Raw genomic sequence first — 16,391 nt, 5'->3', positions numbered from 1 at the left:
ACCAGTAGACATCACTAACTACCACTACTACCAGTAGACATCACTAACTACCACTACTACCAGTAGACATCACTAACTACCACCACTACCAGTAGACATCGCTAACTACCACCACTACCAGTAGACATCACTAACTACCACCACTACCAGTAGACATCGCTAACTACCACTACTACCAGTAGACATCGCTAACTACCACCACTACCAGTAGACATCACTAACTACCACTACTACCAGTAGACATCACTAACTACCACCACTACCAGTAGACATCACTAACTACCACCACTACCAGTAGACATCACTAACTACCACTACTACCAGTAGACATCACTAACTACCACTACTACCAGTAGACATCACTAACTACCACCACTACCAGTAGACATCACTAACTACCACTACTACCAGTAGACATCGCTAACTACCACCACTACTACCAGTAGACATCAATAACTACCACTACTACCAGTAGACATCACTAACTACCACTACTACCAGTAGACATCGCTAACTACCACTACTACCAGTAGACATCACTAACTACCACCACTACCAGTAGACATCACTAACTACCACTACTACCAGTAGACATCACTAACTACCACTACTACCAGTAGACATCGCTAACTACCACCACTACCAGTAGACATCACTAACTACCACTACTACCAGTAGACATCACTAACTACCACTACTACCAGTAGACATCACTAACTACCACTACTACCAGTAGACATCGCTAACTACCACCACTACCAGTAGACATCACTAACTACCACCACTACTACCAGTAGACATCGCTAACTACCACTACTACTAGCAGACATCACTAACTACCACCACTACCAGTAGACATCACTAACTACCACCACTACCAGTAGACATCACTAACTACCACCACTACCAGTAGACATCGCTAACTACCACCACTACCAGTAGACATCACTAACTACCACCACTACCAGTAGACATCGCTAACTACCACCACTACCAGTAGACATCGCTAACTACCACTACTACCAGTAGACATCACTAACTACCACTACTACCAGTAGACATCACTAACTACCACCACTACCAGTAGACATCACTAACTACCACCACTACCAGTAGACATCACTAACTACCACTACTACTAGTAGACATCACTAACTACCACCACTACCAGTAGACATCACTAACTACCACTACTACCAGTAGACATCACTAACTACCACTACTAACAGTAGACATCACTAACTACCACTACTACCAGTAGACATCACTAACTACCACTACTACCAGTAGACATCACTAACTACCACTACTACCAGTAGACATCACTAACTACCACTACTACCAGTAGACATCGCTAACTACCACTACTACCAGTAGACATCACTAACTACCACCACTACCAGTAGACATCGCTAACTACCACTACTACCAGTAGACATCGCTAACTACCACCACTACCAGTAGACATCGCTAACTACCACTACTACCAGTAGACATCACTAACTACCACCACTACCAGTAGACATCACTAACTACCACCACTACCAGTAGACATCACTAACTACCACCACTACCAGTAGACATCGCTAACTACCACTACTACCAGTAGACATCGCTAACTACCACTACTACCAGTAGACATCACTAACTACCACTACTACCAGTAGACATCACTAACTACCACCACTACTACCAGTAGACATCGCTAACTACCACTACTACTAGTAGACATCACTAACTACCACCACTACCAGTAGACATCACTAACTACCACCACTACCAGTAGACATCACTAACTACCACCACTACCAGTAGACATCACTAACTACCACCACTACCAGTAGACATCACTAACTACCACCACTACCAGTAGACATCACTAACTACCACTACTACCAGTAGACATCACTAACTACCACCACTACCAGTAGACATCACTAACTACCACTACTACCAGTAGACATCACTAACTACCACTACTACTAGTAGACATCACTAACTACCACCACTACCAGTAGACATCACTAACTACCACCACTACCAGTAGACATCACTAACTACCACCACTACCAGTAGACATCACTAACTACCACTACTACCAGTAGACATCGCTAACTACCACTACTACCAGTAGACATCACTAACTACCACCACTACCAGTAGACATTGCTAACTACCACCACTACCAGTAGACAACCACCGCACAACAACCACCACCACCAACACTCACAACTACCACCACCACAACAATCACAACCACCACAACAACAACCACCACAACCACCACCACCACCACCACAACAACCACCACCACAACAACCACCACAACCACCACCACAACAACCACCACCACAACAACCACCACAACAACCACAACCACCACCAGCACCACCACAACCACCACCACCACAACCACCACCACAATCACCACCACAATCACCACCACCTCCACCACCACCTCCACCACCACACCAACCACCACAACAACAACCACCACAGAACCACCACCACCACAACCACCACAGCACCACCACCACCACAACCACCACACCACAACCACAGCACCACCACCACAACAACAACCACCACTACCACCACAACAACCACAGCACCACCACAACAACCACCACCACAAACACCACAACAACAACCACCACAACCACAAACACCACAACAACAACCACCACAACCACAAACACCACAACAACAACCACCACTACCACAAACACCACAACAACCACCACTACCACAAACACCACAACAACAACCACCACCACTACAACCACCACAACAACCACAACAACAACCACCACAGCACAACAACAACCACCACCACAACCACCACCACAACCACCACCACCTCCACCACACCACCACCACCACAACCACCACAACAACCACAACCACAACCACAAAAACCACCACCAGAACCACCACCACCACAACAACAACCACCCCCACCACCACCACCACCACCACAACAACCACCCCCACCACCACCACAACCACCACCTCCACCACAACAACCACCACCACCACCTCCACCACAACAACAACCACCACCACCACCTCCACCACAACAACAACCACCACCACAACCACCACCACAACCACCACCACCACCACAACCACCACCACAACCACCACCACAACCACCACCACAACCACCACCACCACAACCACCACCACCACAACCACCACCACCACAACCACCACCACCACAACAACCACCACCACCACAGCACCACCACCACAACAACCACCACCTCCACCACAACAACCACCACAACAACCACCACCACAACAACCACCACCACCACAACCACCACCACCACAACAACCACAACCACCACAACCACCACAGCACCACCACCACAACAACCACTACCACCACCACCACAGCACCACCACCCCCAACACCACCACCACAACAACCACCACCACCACAACAACCACAACAACCACCTCCACCACAACAACCACCACCACAACAACCACCACCACAATCACCACCACCACCACAACCACCACCACCACCACAACCACCACCACCACCACAACCACCACCACCACAACAACCACAACCACCACAACCACCACCACCACAGCACCACCACCACAACAACCACTACCACCACCACCACAGCACCACCATCCCCAACACCACCACCACAACAACCACCACCTCCACCACCACATCAACCACCACCACCACAACAACCACCACCACCACAACAACCACAACAACCACCACTACCACCACCACAACAACCACAACCACCACCACTACCACCACCACAACAACCACAACCACCACCACAACCACCACCACCTCCACCACAACAACCACAACAACCACCACCACCTCCATCACCACCATCACCACCATCACCACAACCACCACAACCACCACAACAACCACAACAACCACCACCACCTCCACCACCACCACAACCACCACCACCACCACCACAGCACCACCACCACCCCCACCACCACCACAGCACCACCACCACCACAACCACCACCACAACCACCCCCACCACCACCACCACCCCCACCACCACCACAACCACCCCCACCACAACCACCACCACCACAACCACCACCACAACAACCACCACCACAACCACCACCACCACCACAACAACCACCACAACAACCACCACACCACCACCTCCACCACCACCCCCAACACCCCCAACACCACCACCACAACCACCACCACCACAACCACCCCCACCACCACCACAACCACCACCACCACCACAACAACCACCACCACAACAACCACCACAACCACCACCACCACAACAACCACCACCACCACAACCACCACAACCACAACCACCACCACAACAACCACCACACCACCACCTCCACCACCACCCCCAACACCACCACCACCACAACAACCACCACAGCACCACCACCACAACCACCACCACAACAACCACCACAACAACCACAACCACCACCTTCACCACCACACCAACCACCACAACAACAACCACCACAGAACCACCACAACCACCACAGCACCACCACCACCACAACCACCACACCACAACAACCACCACAGCACCACCACCACAACAACAACCAACACTACCACCACCACAACAACCACAGCACCACCACAACAACCACCACCACAAACACCACAACAACAACCACCACAACCACAAACACCACAACAACAACCACCACTACCACAAACACCACAACAACAACCACCACTACCACAAACACGACAACAACAACCACCACTACCACAAACACCACAACAACAACCACCACTACCACAAACACCACAACAACAACCACCACCACTACAACCACCACAACAACCACCACAGCACAACAACAACCACCACCACAACCACAACCACCACAACAACCACCACCACCACAACAACAACCACAACCACAACAACCACAACAACCACCACCACAACCACCACCACAACAACCACCACCACCACAACCACCACCACAACCACCACAACCACCACAACCACCACCACCACAACCAACACCACCACCACAACCACCACGTCCACAACAACAACCACCACCACAACAACCACCACCACCACCACCACCCCCACCACCACAACAACCACCACCACCACCACCACCTCCACCACAACAACAACCACCACCACTACAACCACCACAACAACAACCACCACAGCACAACCACAACCACCACAACAACCACCACCACCACCACAACAATAACCACAACCACCACAACCACAACAACCACAACAACCACCACCACAACCACCACCACCACAACAACCACCACCACCACAACCACCACCACAACCACCAACACCACCACAACCAACACCACCACCACCACAACCACCACCTCCACAACAACAACCACCACCACAACAACCACCACCACCACCACCACCCCCACCACCACCTCCACCACAACAACAACCACCACCACCACAACCACCACCACAACCACCACCACCACAACCACCACCACAACAACCACCACCACCACAACCACCACCACAACAACCACCACCACAACAACCACAACCTCCACCACCACAGCACCACCACCACCACAACAACCACCACAACAACCACCACCTCCACCACCTCCACCACCACCACCACCACCACAACCATCACCACCACCACAACAACCACCACCACAACCACCACCACCACAACCACCACCACAACCACCACAACCACCCCCACCACCACCACAACCACCACCACAACCACCACCACAACCACCACCACCACAACAACCACCACAACCACAACCACCCCCACAACAACCACCACACCACCACCTCCACCACCACCCCCAACACCCCCAACACCACCACCACCACCACCACCACCACAACCACCACCACCACCACCCCCACCCCCACCACCACCACAGCACCACCACCACAGCACCACCACCACCACAGCACCACCACCACCACAACCACAACCACCCCCACCACCACCACAACCACCCCCACAACCACCACCACAACCACCACAGCACCACCACCACAACCACCACACCACAACCACCACACCACAACCACCACCACCACCACAGCACCACCACCACAACAACAACCACCACTACCACCACCACAACAACCACAGCACCACCACAACAACCACCACCACAAACACCACAACAACAACCACCACAACCACAAACACCACAACAACAACCACCACTACCACAAACACCACAACAACAACCACCACTACCACAAACACCACAACAACAACCACCACTACCACAAACACCACAACAACAACCACCACTACCACAAACACCACAACAACAACCACCACTACCACAAACACCACAACAACAACCACCACTACAACCACCACAACAACCACCACAACAACCACCACAACAACCACAACCACCACCAGCACCACCACAACAACCACCACCACCACAACCACCACCACAATCACCACCACAATCACCACCACCTCCACCACCACCTCCACCACCACACCAACCACCACAACAACAACCACCACAGAACCACCACAACCACCACAGCACCACCACCACCACAACCACCACACCACAACCACAGCACCACCACCACAACAACAACCACCACTACCACCACCACAACAACCACAGCACCACCACAACAACCACCACCACAAACACCACAACAACAACCACCACAACCACAAACACCACAACAACAACCACCACAACCACAAACACCACAACAACAACCACCACAACCACAAACACCACAACAACAACCACCACTACCACAAACACCACAACAACCACCACTACCACAAACACCACAACAACAACCACCACCACTACAACCACCACAACAACCACAACAACAACCACCACAGCACAACAACAACCACCACCACAACCACCACCACAACCACCACCACCTCCACCACACCACCACCACCACAACCACCACAACAACCACAACCACAACCACAAAAACCACCACCAGAACCACCACCACCACAACAACAACCACCCCCACCACCACCACCACAACAACCACCCCCACCACCACCTCCACCACAACAACCACCACCACCACCTCCACCACAACAACAACCACCACCACCACCACCTCCACCACAACAACAACCACCACCACAACCACCACCACAACCACCACCACCACAACCACCACCACAACCACCACCACAACCACCACCACAACCACCACCACCACAACCACCACCACCACAACCACCACCACCACAACAACCACCACCACCACAGCACCACCACCACAACAACCACCACCTCCACCACAACAACCACCACAACAACCACCACCACAACAACCACCACCACCACCACAACCACCACCACCACAACAACCACAACCACCACAACCACCACAGCACCACCAACACAACAACCACTACCACCACCACCACAGCACCACCACCCCCAACACCACCACCACAACAACCACCACCACCACCACAACAACCACAACAACCACCTCCACCACAACAACCACCACCACAACAACCACCACCACAACAACCACCACCACAATCACCACCACCACCACAACCACCACCACCACCACCACAACCACCACCACCACAACAACCACAACCACCACCACCACCACAGCACCACCACCACAACAACCACTACCACCACCACCACAGCACCACCACCCCCAACACCACCACCACAACAACCACCACCTCCACCACCACATCAACCACCACCTCCACCACCACATCAACCACCACCACCACAACAACCACCACCACCACAACAACCACAACAACCACCACTACCACCACCACAACAACCACAACCACCACCACTACCACCACCACAACAACCACAACCACCACCACAACCACCACCACCTCCACCACAACAACCACAACAACCACCACCACCTCCACCACCACCATCACCACCATCACCACCATCACCACAACCACCACAACCACCACAACAACCACAACAACCACCACCACCTCCACCACCACCACAACCACCACCACCACCACCACAGCACCACCACCACCCCCACCACCACCACAGCACCACCACCACCACAACCACCACCACAACCACCCCCACCACCACCACCACCCCCACCACCACCACAACCACCCCCACCACAACCACCACCACCACAACCACCACCACAACAACCACCACCACAACCACCACCACCACCACAACAACCACCACAACAACCACCACACCACCACCTCCACCACCACCCCCAACACCCCCAACACCACCACCACCACAACCACCACCACCACAACCACCCCCACCACCACCACAACCACCACCACCACCACAACAACCACCACCACAACAACCACCACAACAACCACCACCACAACAACCACCACCACAACAACCACCACAACCACAACCACCACCACAACAACCACCACACCACCACCTCCACCACCACCCCCAACACCACCACCACCACAACAACCACCACAGCACCACCACCACAACCACCACCACAACAACCACCACAACAACCACAACCACCACCTTCACCACCACACCAACCACCACAACAACAACCACCACAGAACCACCACAACCACCACAGCACCACCACCACAACCACCACACCACAACAACCACCACAGCACCACCACCACAACAACAACCACCACTACCACCACCACAACAACCACAGCACCACCACAACAACCACCACCACAAACACCACAACAACAACCACCACAACCACAAACACCACAACAACAACCACCACTACCACAAACACCACAACAACAACCACCACTACCACAAACACGACAACAACAACCACCACTACCACAAACACCACAACAACAACCACCACTACCACAAACACCACAACAACAACCACCACCACTACAACCACCACAACAACCACAACAACCACCACAGCACAACAACAACCACCACCACAACCACAACCACCACAACAACCACCACCACCACAACAACAACCACAACCACAACAACCACCACCACCACCACAACAACCACCACCACCACAACCACCACCACAACCACCACAACCACCACAACCACCACCACCACAACCAACACCACCACCACAACCACCACGTCCACAACAACAACCACCACCACAACAACCACCACCACCACCACCACCACCACCCCCACCACCACAACAACCACCACCACCACCACCACCTCCACCACAACAACAACCACCACCACTACAACCACCACAACAACCACAACAACAACCACCACAGCACAACCACAACCACCACAACAACCACCACCACCACAACAATAACCACAACCACCACAACCACAACAACCACAACAACCACCACCACAACCACCACCACCACAACAACCACCACCACAACCACCACCACCACCACAACCACCACCACAACCACCAACACCACCACAACCAACACCACCACCACAACCACCACCTCCACAACAACAACCACCACCACAACAACCACCACCACCACCACCACCACCCCCACCACCACCTCCACCACAACAACAACCACCACCACAACAACAACCACCACCACCACAACCACCACCACCACAACCACCACCACCACAACCACCACCACAACAACCACCACCACAACAACCACAACCTCCACCACCACAGCACCACCACCACCACAACAACCACCACAACAACCACCACAACAACCACCACCTCCACCACCTCCACCACCTCCACCACCACCACCACCACAACCATCACCACCACCACAACAACCACCACCACAACCACCACCACCACAACCACCACCACAACCACCACAACCACCCCCACCACCACCACAACCACCACCACAACCACCACCACAACCACCACCACCACAACAACCACCACAACCACAACCACCACCACAACAACCACCACACCACCACCTCCACCACCACCCCCAACACCCCCAACACCACCACCACCACAACCACCACCACCACCACCCCCACCCCCACCACCACCACAACCACCACCACAACCACTACCACCACCACAGCACCACCACCACCACAGCACCACCACCACCACAACCACAACCACCCCCACCACCACCACAACCACCCCCACAACCACCACCACAACCACCACAGCACCACCACCACAACCACCACACCACAACCACCACACCACAACCACCACCACCACCACCACAGCACCACCACCACAACAACAACCACCACTACCACCACCACAACAACCACAGCACCACCACTACCACCACCACAACAACCACAGCACCACCACAACAACCACCACCACAAACACCACAACAACAACCACCACAACCACAAACACCACAACAACAACCACCACTACCACAAACACCACAACAACAACCACCACTACCACAAACACCACAACAACAACCACCACTACCACAAACACCACAACAACAACCACCACTACAACCACCACAACAACCACAACAACAACCACCACAGCACAACAACAACCACCACCACAACCACAACCACCACAACAACCACCACCACCACAACAACAACCACAACCACCACAACAACCACCACCACAACCACCACAACCACCACCACCACAACCACCACCTCCACCACAACAACAACCACCACCACAACAACAACCACCACCACAACAACAACCACCACCACCACCACAACAACCACCACCACCTCCACCACAACAACAACAACCACCACCACCACAACCACCACCACCACCACAACCACCACCACAACAACCACCACCACAACAACCACAACCTCCACCACCACAGCACCACCACCACCACAACCACCACAACAACCACCACCACCACAACAACCACCTCCACCACCACAACCATCACCACAACAACCACCACAACCACAACCACCACCACAACCACCACCACCACAACAACCACAACCACCACCACCACTACAGCACCACCACCACCACCACCACAGCACCACCACCACCCCCAACACCACGACCACAACAACCACCACCACCACCTCCACCACCACATCAACCACCACCACCACAACAACCACAACCACCACCACAACAACCACAACCACCACAACCACCACCACAGCACCACCACCACAACAACCACTACCACCACCACCACAGCACCACCACCACCACCCCCAACACCACCACCACAACAACCACAACAACCACCACCACAACAACCACAACAACCACCACTACCACCACAACAACCACAACCACCACCACAACCACCACCACCTCCACCACAACAACCACAACAACCACCACCATCACCACAACAACCACAACAACCACAACAACCACCACCACAACCACCACCACAACCACCACCACCACCACCCCCACCACCACCACAGCACCACCACCAACCCCACCACCACCACAGCACCACCACCACCACAACCACCACCACAACCACCCCCACCACCACCACAACCACCCCCACCACCACCACAACCACCACCACCACCACAACCACCACCACCACAACCAACCACCACCACAACAACCACAACAACCACCACCACAACCACCACCACCACCACAACCACCACAACCCCCACCACCACCACAACCACCACCACCACAACCACCACCCCCAACACCACCACCACAACCACCACCACCACAACCACCACCAGCACCACCACAACCACCACCACAACAACCACCACCACCACAACCACCACCACCACCACCTCCACCACCACCACAACCACCACCACAACAACCACAACAACAACCACCACCACAACAACCACCACCACAACCACCACCACAACCACCACCACCACCTCCAACACCACAACCACCACCTCCAACACCACCTCCACCACCACCACCACCACCTCCACCACCACCACAACCACCACCACCTCCACAACCACCACCACAACAACCACAACAACAACCACCACAACAACAACCACCACCTCCACCACCACCTCCACCACCACCACCACCACCCCCAACACCACCACACCCACCACCACCACAACCACCACCACAACCACCACCACAACCACCACCACCACCACAACCACCACCACAACAACCACCACCACAACAACCACCACTACTACAACCACCACTACTACAACCACCACCACAACAACAACCACCACCACCCCCACAACCACCACCACCACCACAACATCCACCACCACCACAACAACCACCACCACCACCACTACCACCACAACAACCACCACCACCTCCACCACCACCTCCACCACCACCACCACCACCTCCACCACCACCACAACCACCACCACAACAACCACAACAATCACCACCACAACAACCACCACAACAACCACCACCACCTCCACCACCACCTCCACCACCACCACCTCCACCACCACCACCTCCACCACCACCACAACCACCACCACAACAACCACAACAACAACCACCACCACAACCACCACCACCACAACCACCATCACCACCACCTCCACCACCATCACAACAACAACCACCACCACCACAACCACCACCTCCACCACCATCACAACCACCACCACCACCACAACAACCACAACAACAACCACCACCACAACAACCACCACAACAACCACCACCACCACCTCCACCACCACCACCACAACCACCACCACAACCACCACCACCACAACAACCACAACAACAACCACCACAACAACCACCACCACAACCACCACCACCTCCACCACCACAACCATCACCACCACCACAACAACAACCACCACCACCACCACAACCACCACCACCACCACAACCACCACCACCACCACCACCTCCACCACCACCACCTCCACCACCACCACCTCCACCACCTCCACCACCACCACCACCACAACCACCACCACAACAACCACCACCACCACAACCACAACAACCACCACCACCACCACCCCCACCACCACCACAGCACCACCTCCACCACCACAGCACCAACACCACCACAACCACCATCACCACAACCACCACCACAACAACCACCACCACAACCACCACCACCACAACCACCACCACCACCACCTGAAGTTGTTGATGTCCCTGCCACGGCGCGCGCACAGGAGCGAGGCGACCGCGGACAGCGCCAAGATCCAGGCGTAGTAGAAGCTCATCTTGAGGAAGAAACACAGCCACGAAGGTCTGCATCGCACCCAGACAACAACCACAACAACAACCACCACAACCACAACAACAACCAGGGACAGCCACGAGGTCGCTGCTGTTGGTTGTGGTGGTTGTGGTTGAGGTGGAGGATGAATACGGAGCGGAGCTACTGTCTCCGACGCGGCCATCTTGTTTGGGGCCGGATGGGGTCGCTTTGGAATTCCCAGCCCGGATGAGGGGTCGGTTTGTTGGGGTTGGGTGACGTGGTGGGTGGGGTAGGGGGTGGGGCTCGGGGTGGAGTTGATTTTTGTTTTAATTAAAAGCGGCTGATTTGTTGTTTTAGTGATCGCTTCAGGAGGCGAATCGCTGCTTATTAACGAGCGTATTTTTTATCGCATTTGTTTCCGGCGCTTTGTATTATATTTTGTTTTTTTTTCCTTTGGCGCCGTACGAGTTTTAAATTGCAGTGCGGATAAGTGGGCGTTGTTGGAAAGCGCGATAATGAGATTTGCTATTTTTTATTTTATTTAACAGCAGGTGATTTGTTATTTTAACAAATCGAGTCGGATGTTAAATCACTTCGTATTATCGGTTGTATTTTTATTTGTGTTTGTTGACAGTGGTTTGCATTCTTTTTGGCATTTCGTTCTCTTAGCTTCGCCGGACGAGTTTGAAATCGTAGTGCGAATACGCTGGGCGTAGTATAGCGTTACAATCAGTAATTTATGTTTTGATTAGGAGCGATCGGGTTGTTATTTTAGTGATTGCATCAGGTGATAAATCACTTCTTATTAGCGGTTGTAGTTTTATTTGTATTTGTTTCCAGTGCTTTGTATTCTTTTTCACGCTGTCGTTCGCTCCTTGTCGCCGTACGAGTTTTAAATTGCAGTGCGGATAAGTGGGCGTTGTGGAAAGCGCGGCAATGAGATTTGCTATTTTTATTTTATTTAACAGCAGGTGATTTGTTATTTTAACAAATCGAGTCGGGTGTTAAATCACTTCGTATTATCGGTTGTATTTTTATTTGTATTTGTTTACAGTGTTTTACATTCTTTTTGCCATCTCGTTCTCTTAGCTTCGCCCGACGAGTTTGAAATCGTAGTGCGAATACGCGGGGCGTAGTATATCGTTACAATCAGTAATTTATGTTTTGATTAGGCGGGATCGGGTTGTTATTTTAGTGATTGCGTAAAGTGATAAATCACTTCAAATTATCAGTTGTATTTTTATTTGTATTTGTTTCCAGTGCTTTGTATTCTTTTTCACGCTGTCGTTCGCTCCTTGTCGCCGTACGAGTTTTAAATCGTAGTGCGGATAAGCAGGCGCGTGTGCAGCGCGACAATTGGATGTGGATTATTGTATTAAATTTGTTCTTGTAACTGTTGACTCCGGTGGGAATAAACTTCCTATTATTCTTCTTCTTTTGTTTAATCGCAATTGTTTTGTGCGTTTAACGATCGATTAGAGTCCGAATTCGCTTCTTTTTGTCGCCTATATTTTGACTTTGATTAATTACAAGCGGTTTTCTTTGAAATTATTTCGCTGTATCGCCCGACGAGTTTTAAATGCACACTAAAGGTTTTTTTTGGTATTCTTGGTTCTTTCGTATGAAGTCACGTAGAATAAGTAAAAAAATGTTAATAAATAAAAAAATAAAATTAAATGAAATATAAAAACGTTCGAATTTTAATGAAAATAAAAAATGTATTTTAAAATAATTGTTTTTTTTAATTTATCAAAGTGGCTTCACCGTAAGAACCAAGAATATGAATTACTGCAGACACGAAAGTTTAAAAGTAAAAATGTAAAGGTTTTTTGTGTGTGTTAGATCACGTTACTCAAATGAATAAATGTTGTGGATTCACTCATTGGCGTTTTGTTAACGTGACACGTTTTTTTTATTTAAAGTTTTCGTGACTGCAGGGATTAATATTCTTGGTTCTTTCGGTAAAGTCACCACCACGTAGAAGGGAAACAATAAAATAATAAAAATATAAAAAAATAAAATTAATATTCTTGGTTCTTTCGGTAAAGTCACCACCACGTAGAAGGGAAACAATAAAATAATAAAAATATAAAACAATACAATTATTATTCTTGGTTCTTTAGGTAAAGTCACCACCACGTAGAAGGGAAACAATAAAATAATAAAAATATAAAACAATAACATTTTTATTATTGGTTCTTTAGGTAAAGTCACCACCACGTAGAAGGGAAACAATAAAATAATAAAAATATAAAACAATAAAATTATTATTCTTGGTTCTTTGGGTAAAGTCACCACCACGTAGAAGGGAAACAATAAAATAATAAAACTATAAAACAATAAAATTATTATTATTGGTTCTTTAGGTAAAGTCACCACCACGTAGAAGGGAAACAATAAAATAATAAAAATATAAAGCAATACAATTATTATTCTTGGTTCTTTGGGTAAAGTCACCACCACGTAGAAGGGAAACAATAAAATAATAAAAATATAAAACAATAAAATTATTGATTTAAAGCTTTCGTGACTGCAGTAATTCATATTCTTAGTTTTTTCGGTAAAGTCACGTTGAAGAGAAACAACAAAATAACAAAATATATATAAAACAATAAAAAATTCTCACGACGTTTCGACCATAACTCAAACGGTCATCATCAGGTGTGTCGGTTTGCATAAATTTATTTTGAAAACGGCATATTTATTTATATATATAAAAAATAACGTTTGCGTCACGCGCAGCGATTGGCAGTTTGCCCAGGACTAGTCCATCTATTTTTTGAAAAGAGGAGGGGGGAGACGAAATTTGTTTTTATGTATGCTGTCTGAAAGCCACTGTAAGCGTGAACAATCAATCAAGAACTGAAATGATTTATCAAATCTTTCCAATGATTGCTAAGATAGAATCCATCTTCTCGGTTGAAATTGTCTCTGTGCTTGTATATGTGGATAGCCTCATGAACGAATCTCTCATGGAAGCCAGATGGCTTACAAAGAACCTCCGTCTTGGAAAAGTCAATGGCATGTGAGCCTACTGAATTAGAACAATGATCTGCTACGGCCGAGGTGTTGGTCCTACCGTGTTTAAGGTCTGCTTTATGTTCACGAATGCGGTCCGAGATATGGCGTTTGGTTTCTCCAATGTAACTACTACCACAGAGGCAACTTAGTTTGTAGACACCAGGGTATTGTATGTCCGGAATCACATCTTTTACAGACGGAACCAGATCACGGATTTTATGTAATGTGTTGAAACGGACCTGGATCTTGTGTTT

At 50.8% G+C, this 16,391-nt stretch overlaps 1 protein-coding gene across 2 annotated transcripts in view; it reads right to left on the bottom strand.

The window, feature by feature from the left end:
* Nucleotides 1-13,369, bottom strand: part of LOC116958137 (1-acyl-sn-glycerol-3-phosphate acyltransferase alpha-like) — a 116,169-nt gene extending 102,800 nt beyond the window's left edge. Inside the window, exon 1 of one of the 2 annotated variants that reach the window (XM_076055665.1) lies at nt 13,050-13,369. In XM_076055665.1, coding sequence (XP_075911780.1) covers nt 13,050-13,318 — 269 coding nt within the window. In that variant the 5' untranslated portion in view covers nt 13,319-13,369. The remainder of the gene's footprint in view (nt 1-13,049) is intronic. The other variant, XM_076055664.1, reaches the window with a different exon arrangement.
* Between the last annotated feature and the right edge of the window lie 3,022 nt (nt 13,370-16,391).

The sequence above is a fragment of the Petromyzon marinus genome, chromosome 72 (genome assembly GCF_048934315.1).
Source record: "Petromyzon marinus isolate PM22_M1 ecotype Great Lakes invasive population chromosome 72, UKy_Petmar_22M1.pri1.0, whole genome shotgun sequence".
In the NCBI taxonomy this organism is placed as follows: domain Eukaryota; kingdom Metazoa; phylum Chordata; class Hyperoartia; order Petromyzontiformes; family Petromyzontidae; genus Petromyzon; species Petromyzon marinus.
The sequence above is the reverse complement of the archived record's forward strand: the minus strand, read 5'-3'. Positions and strand labels throughout refer to the sequence as shown.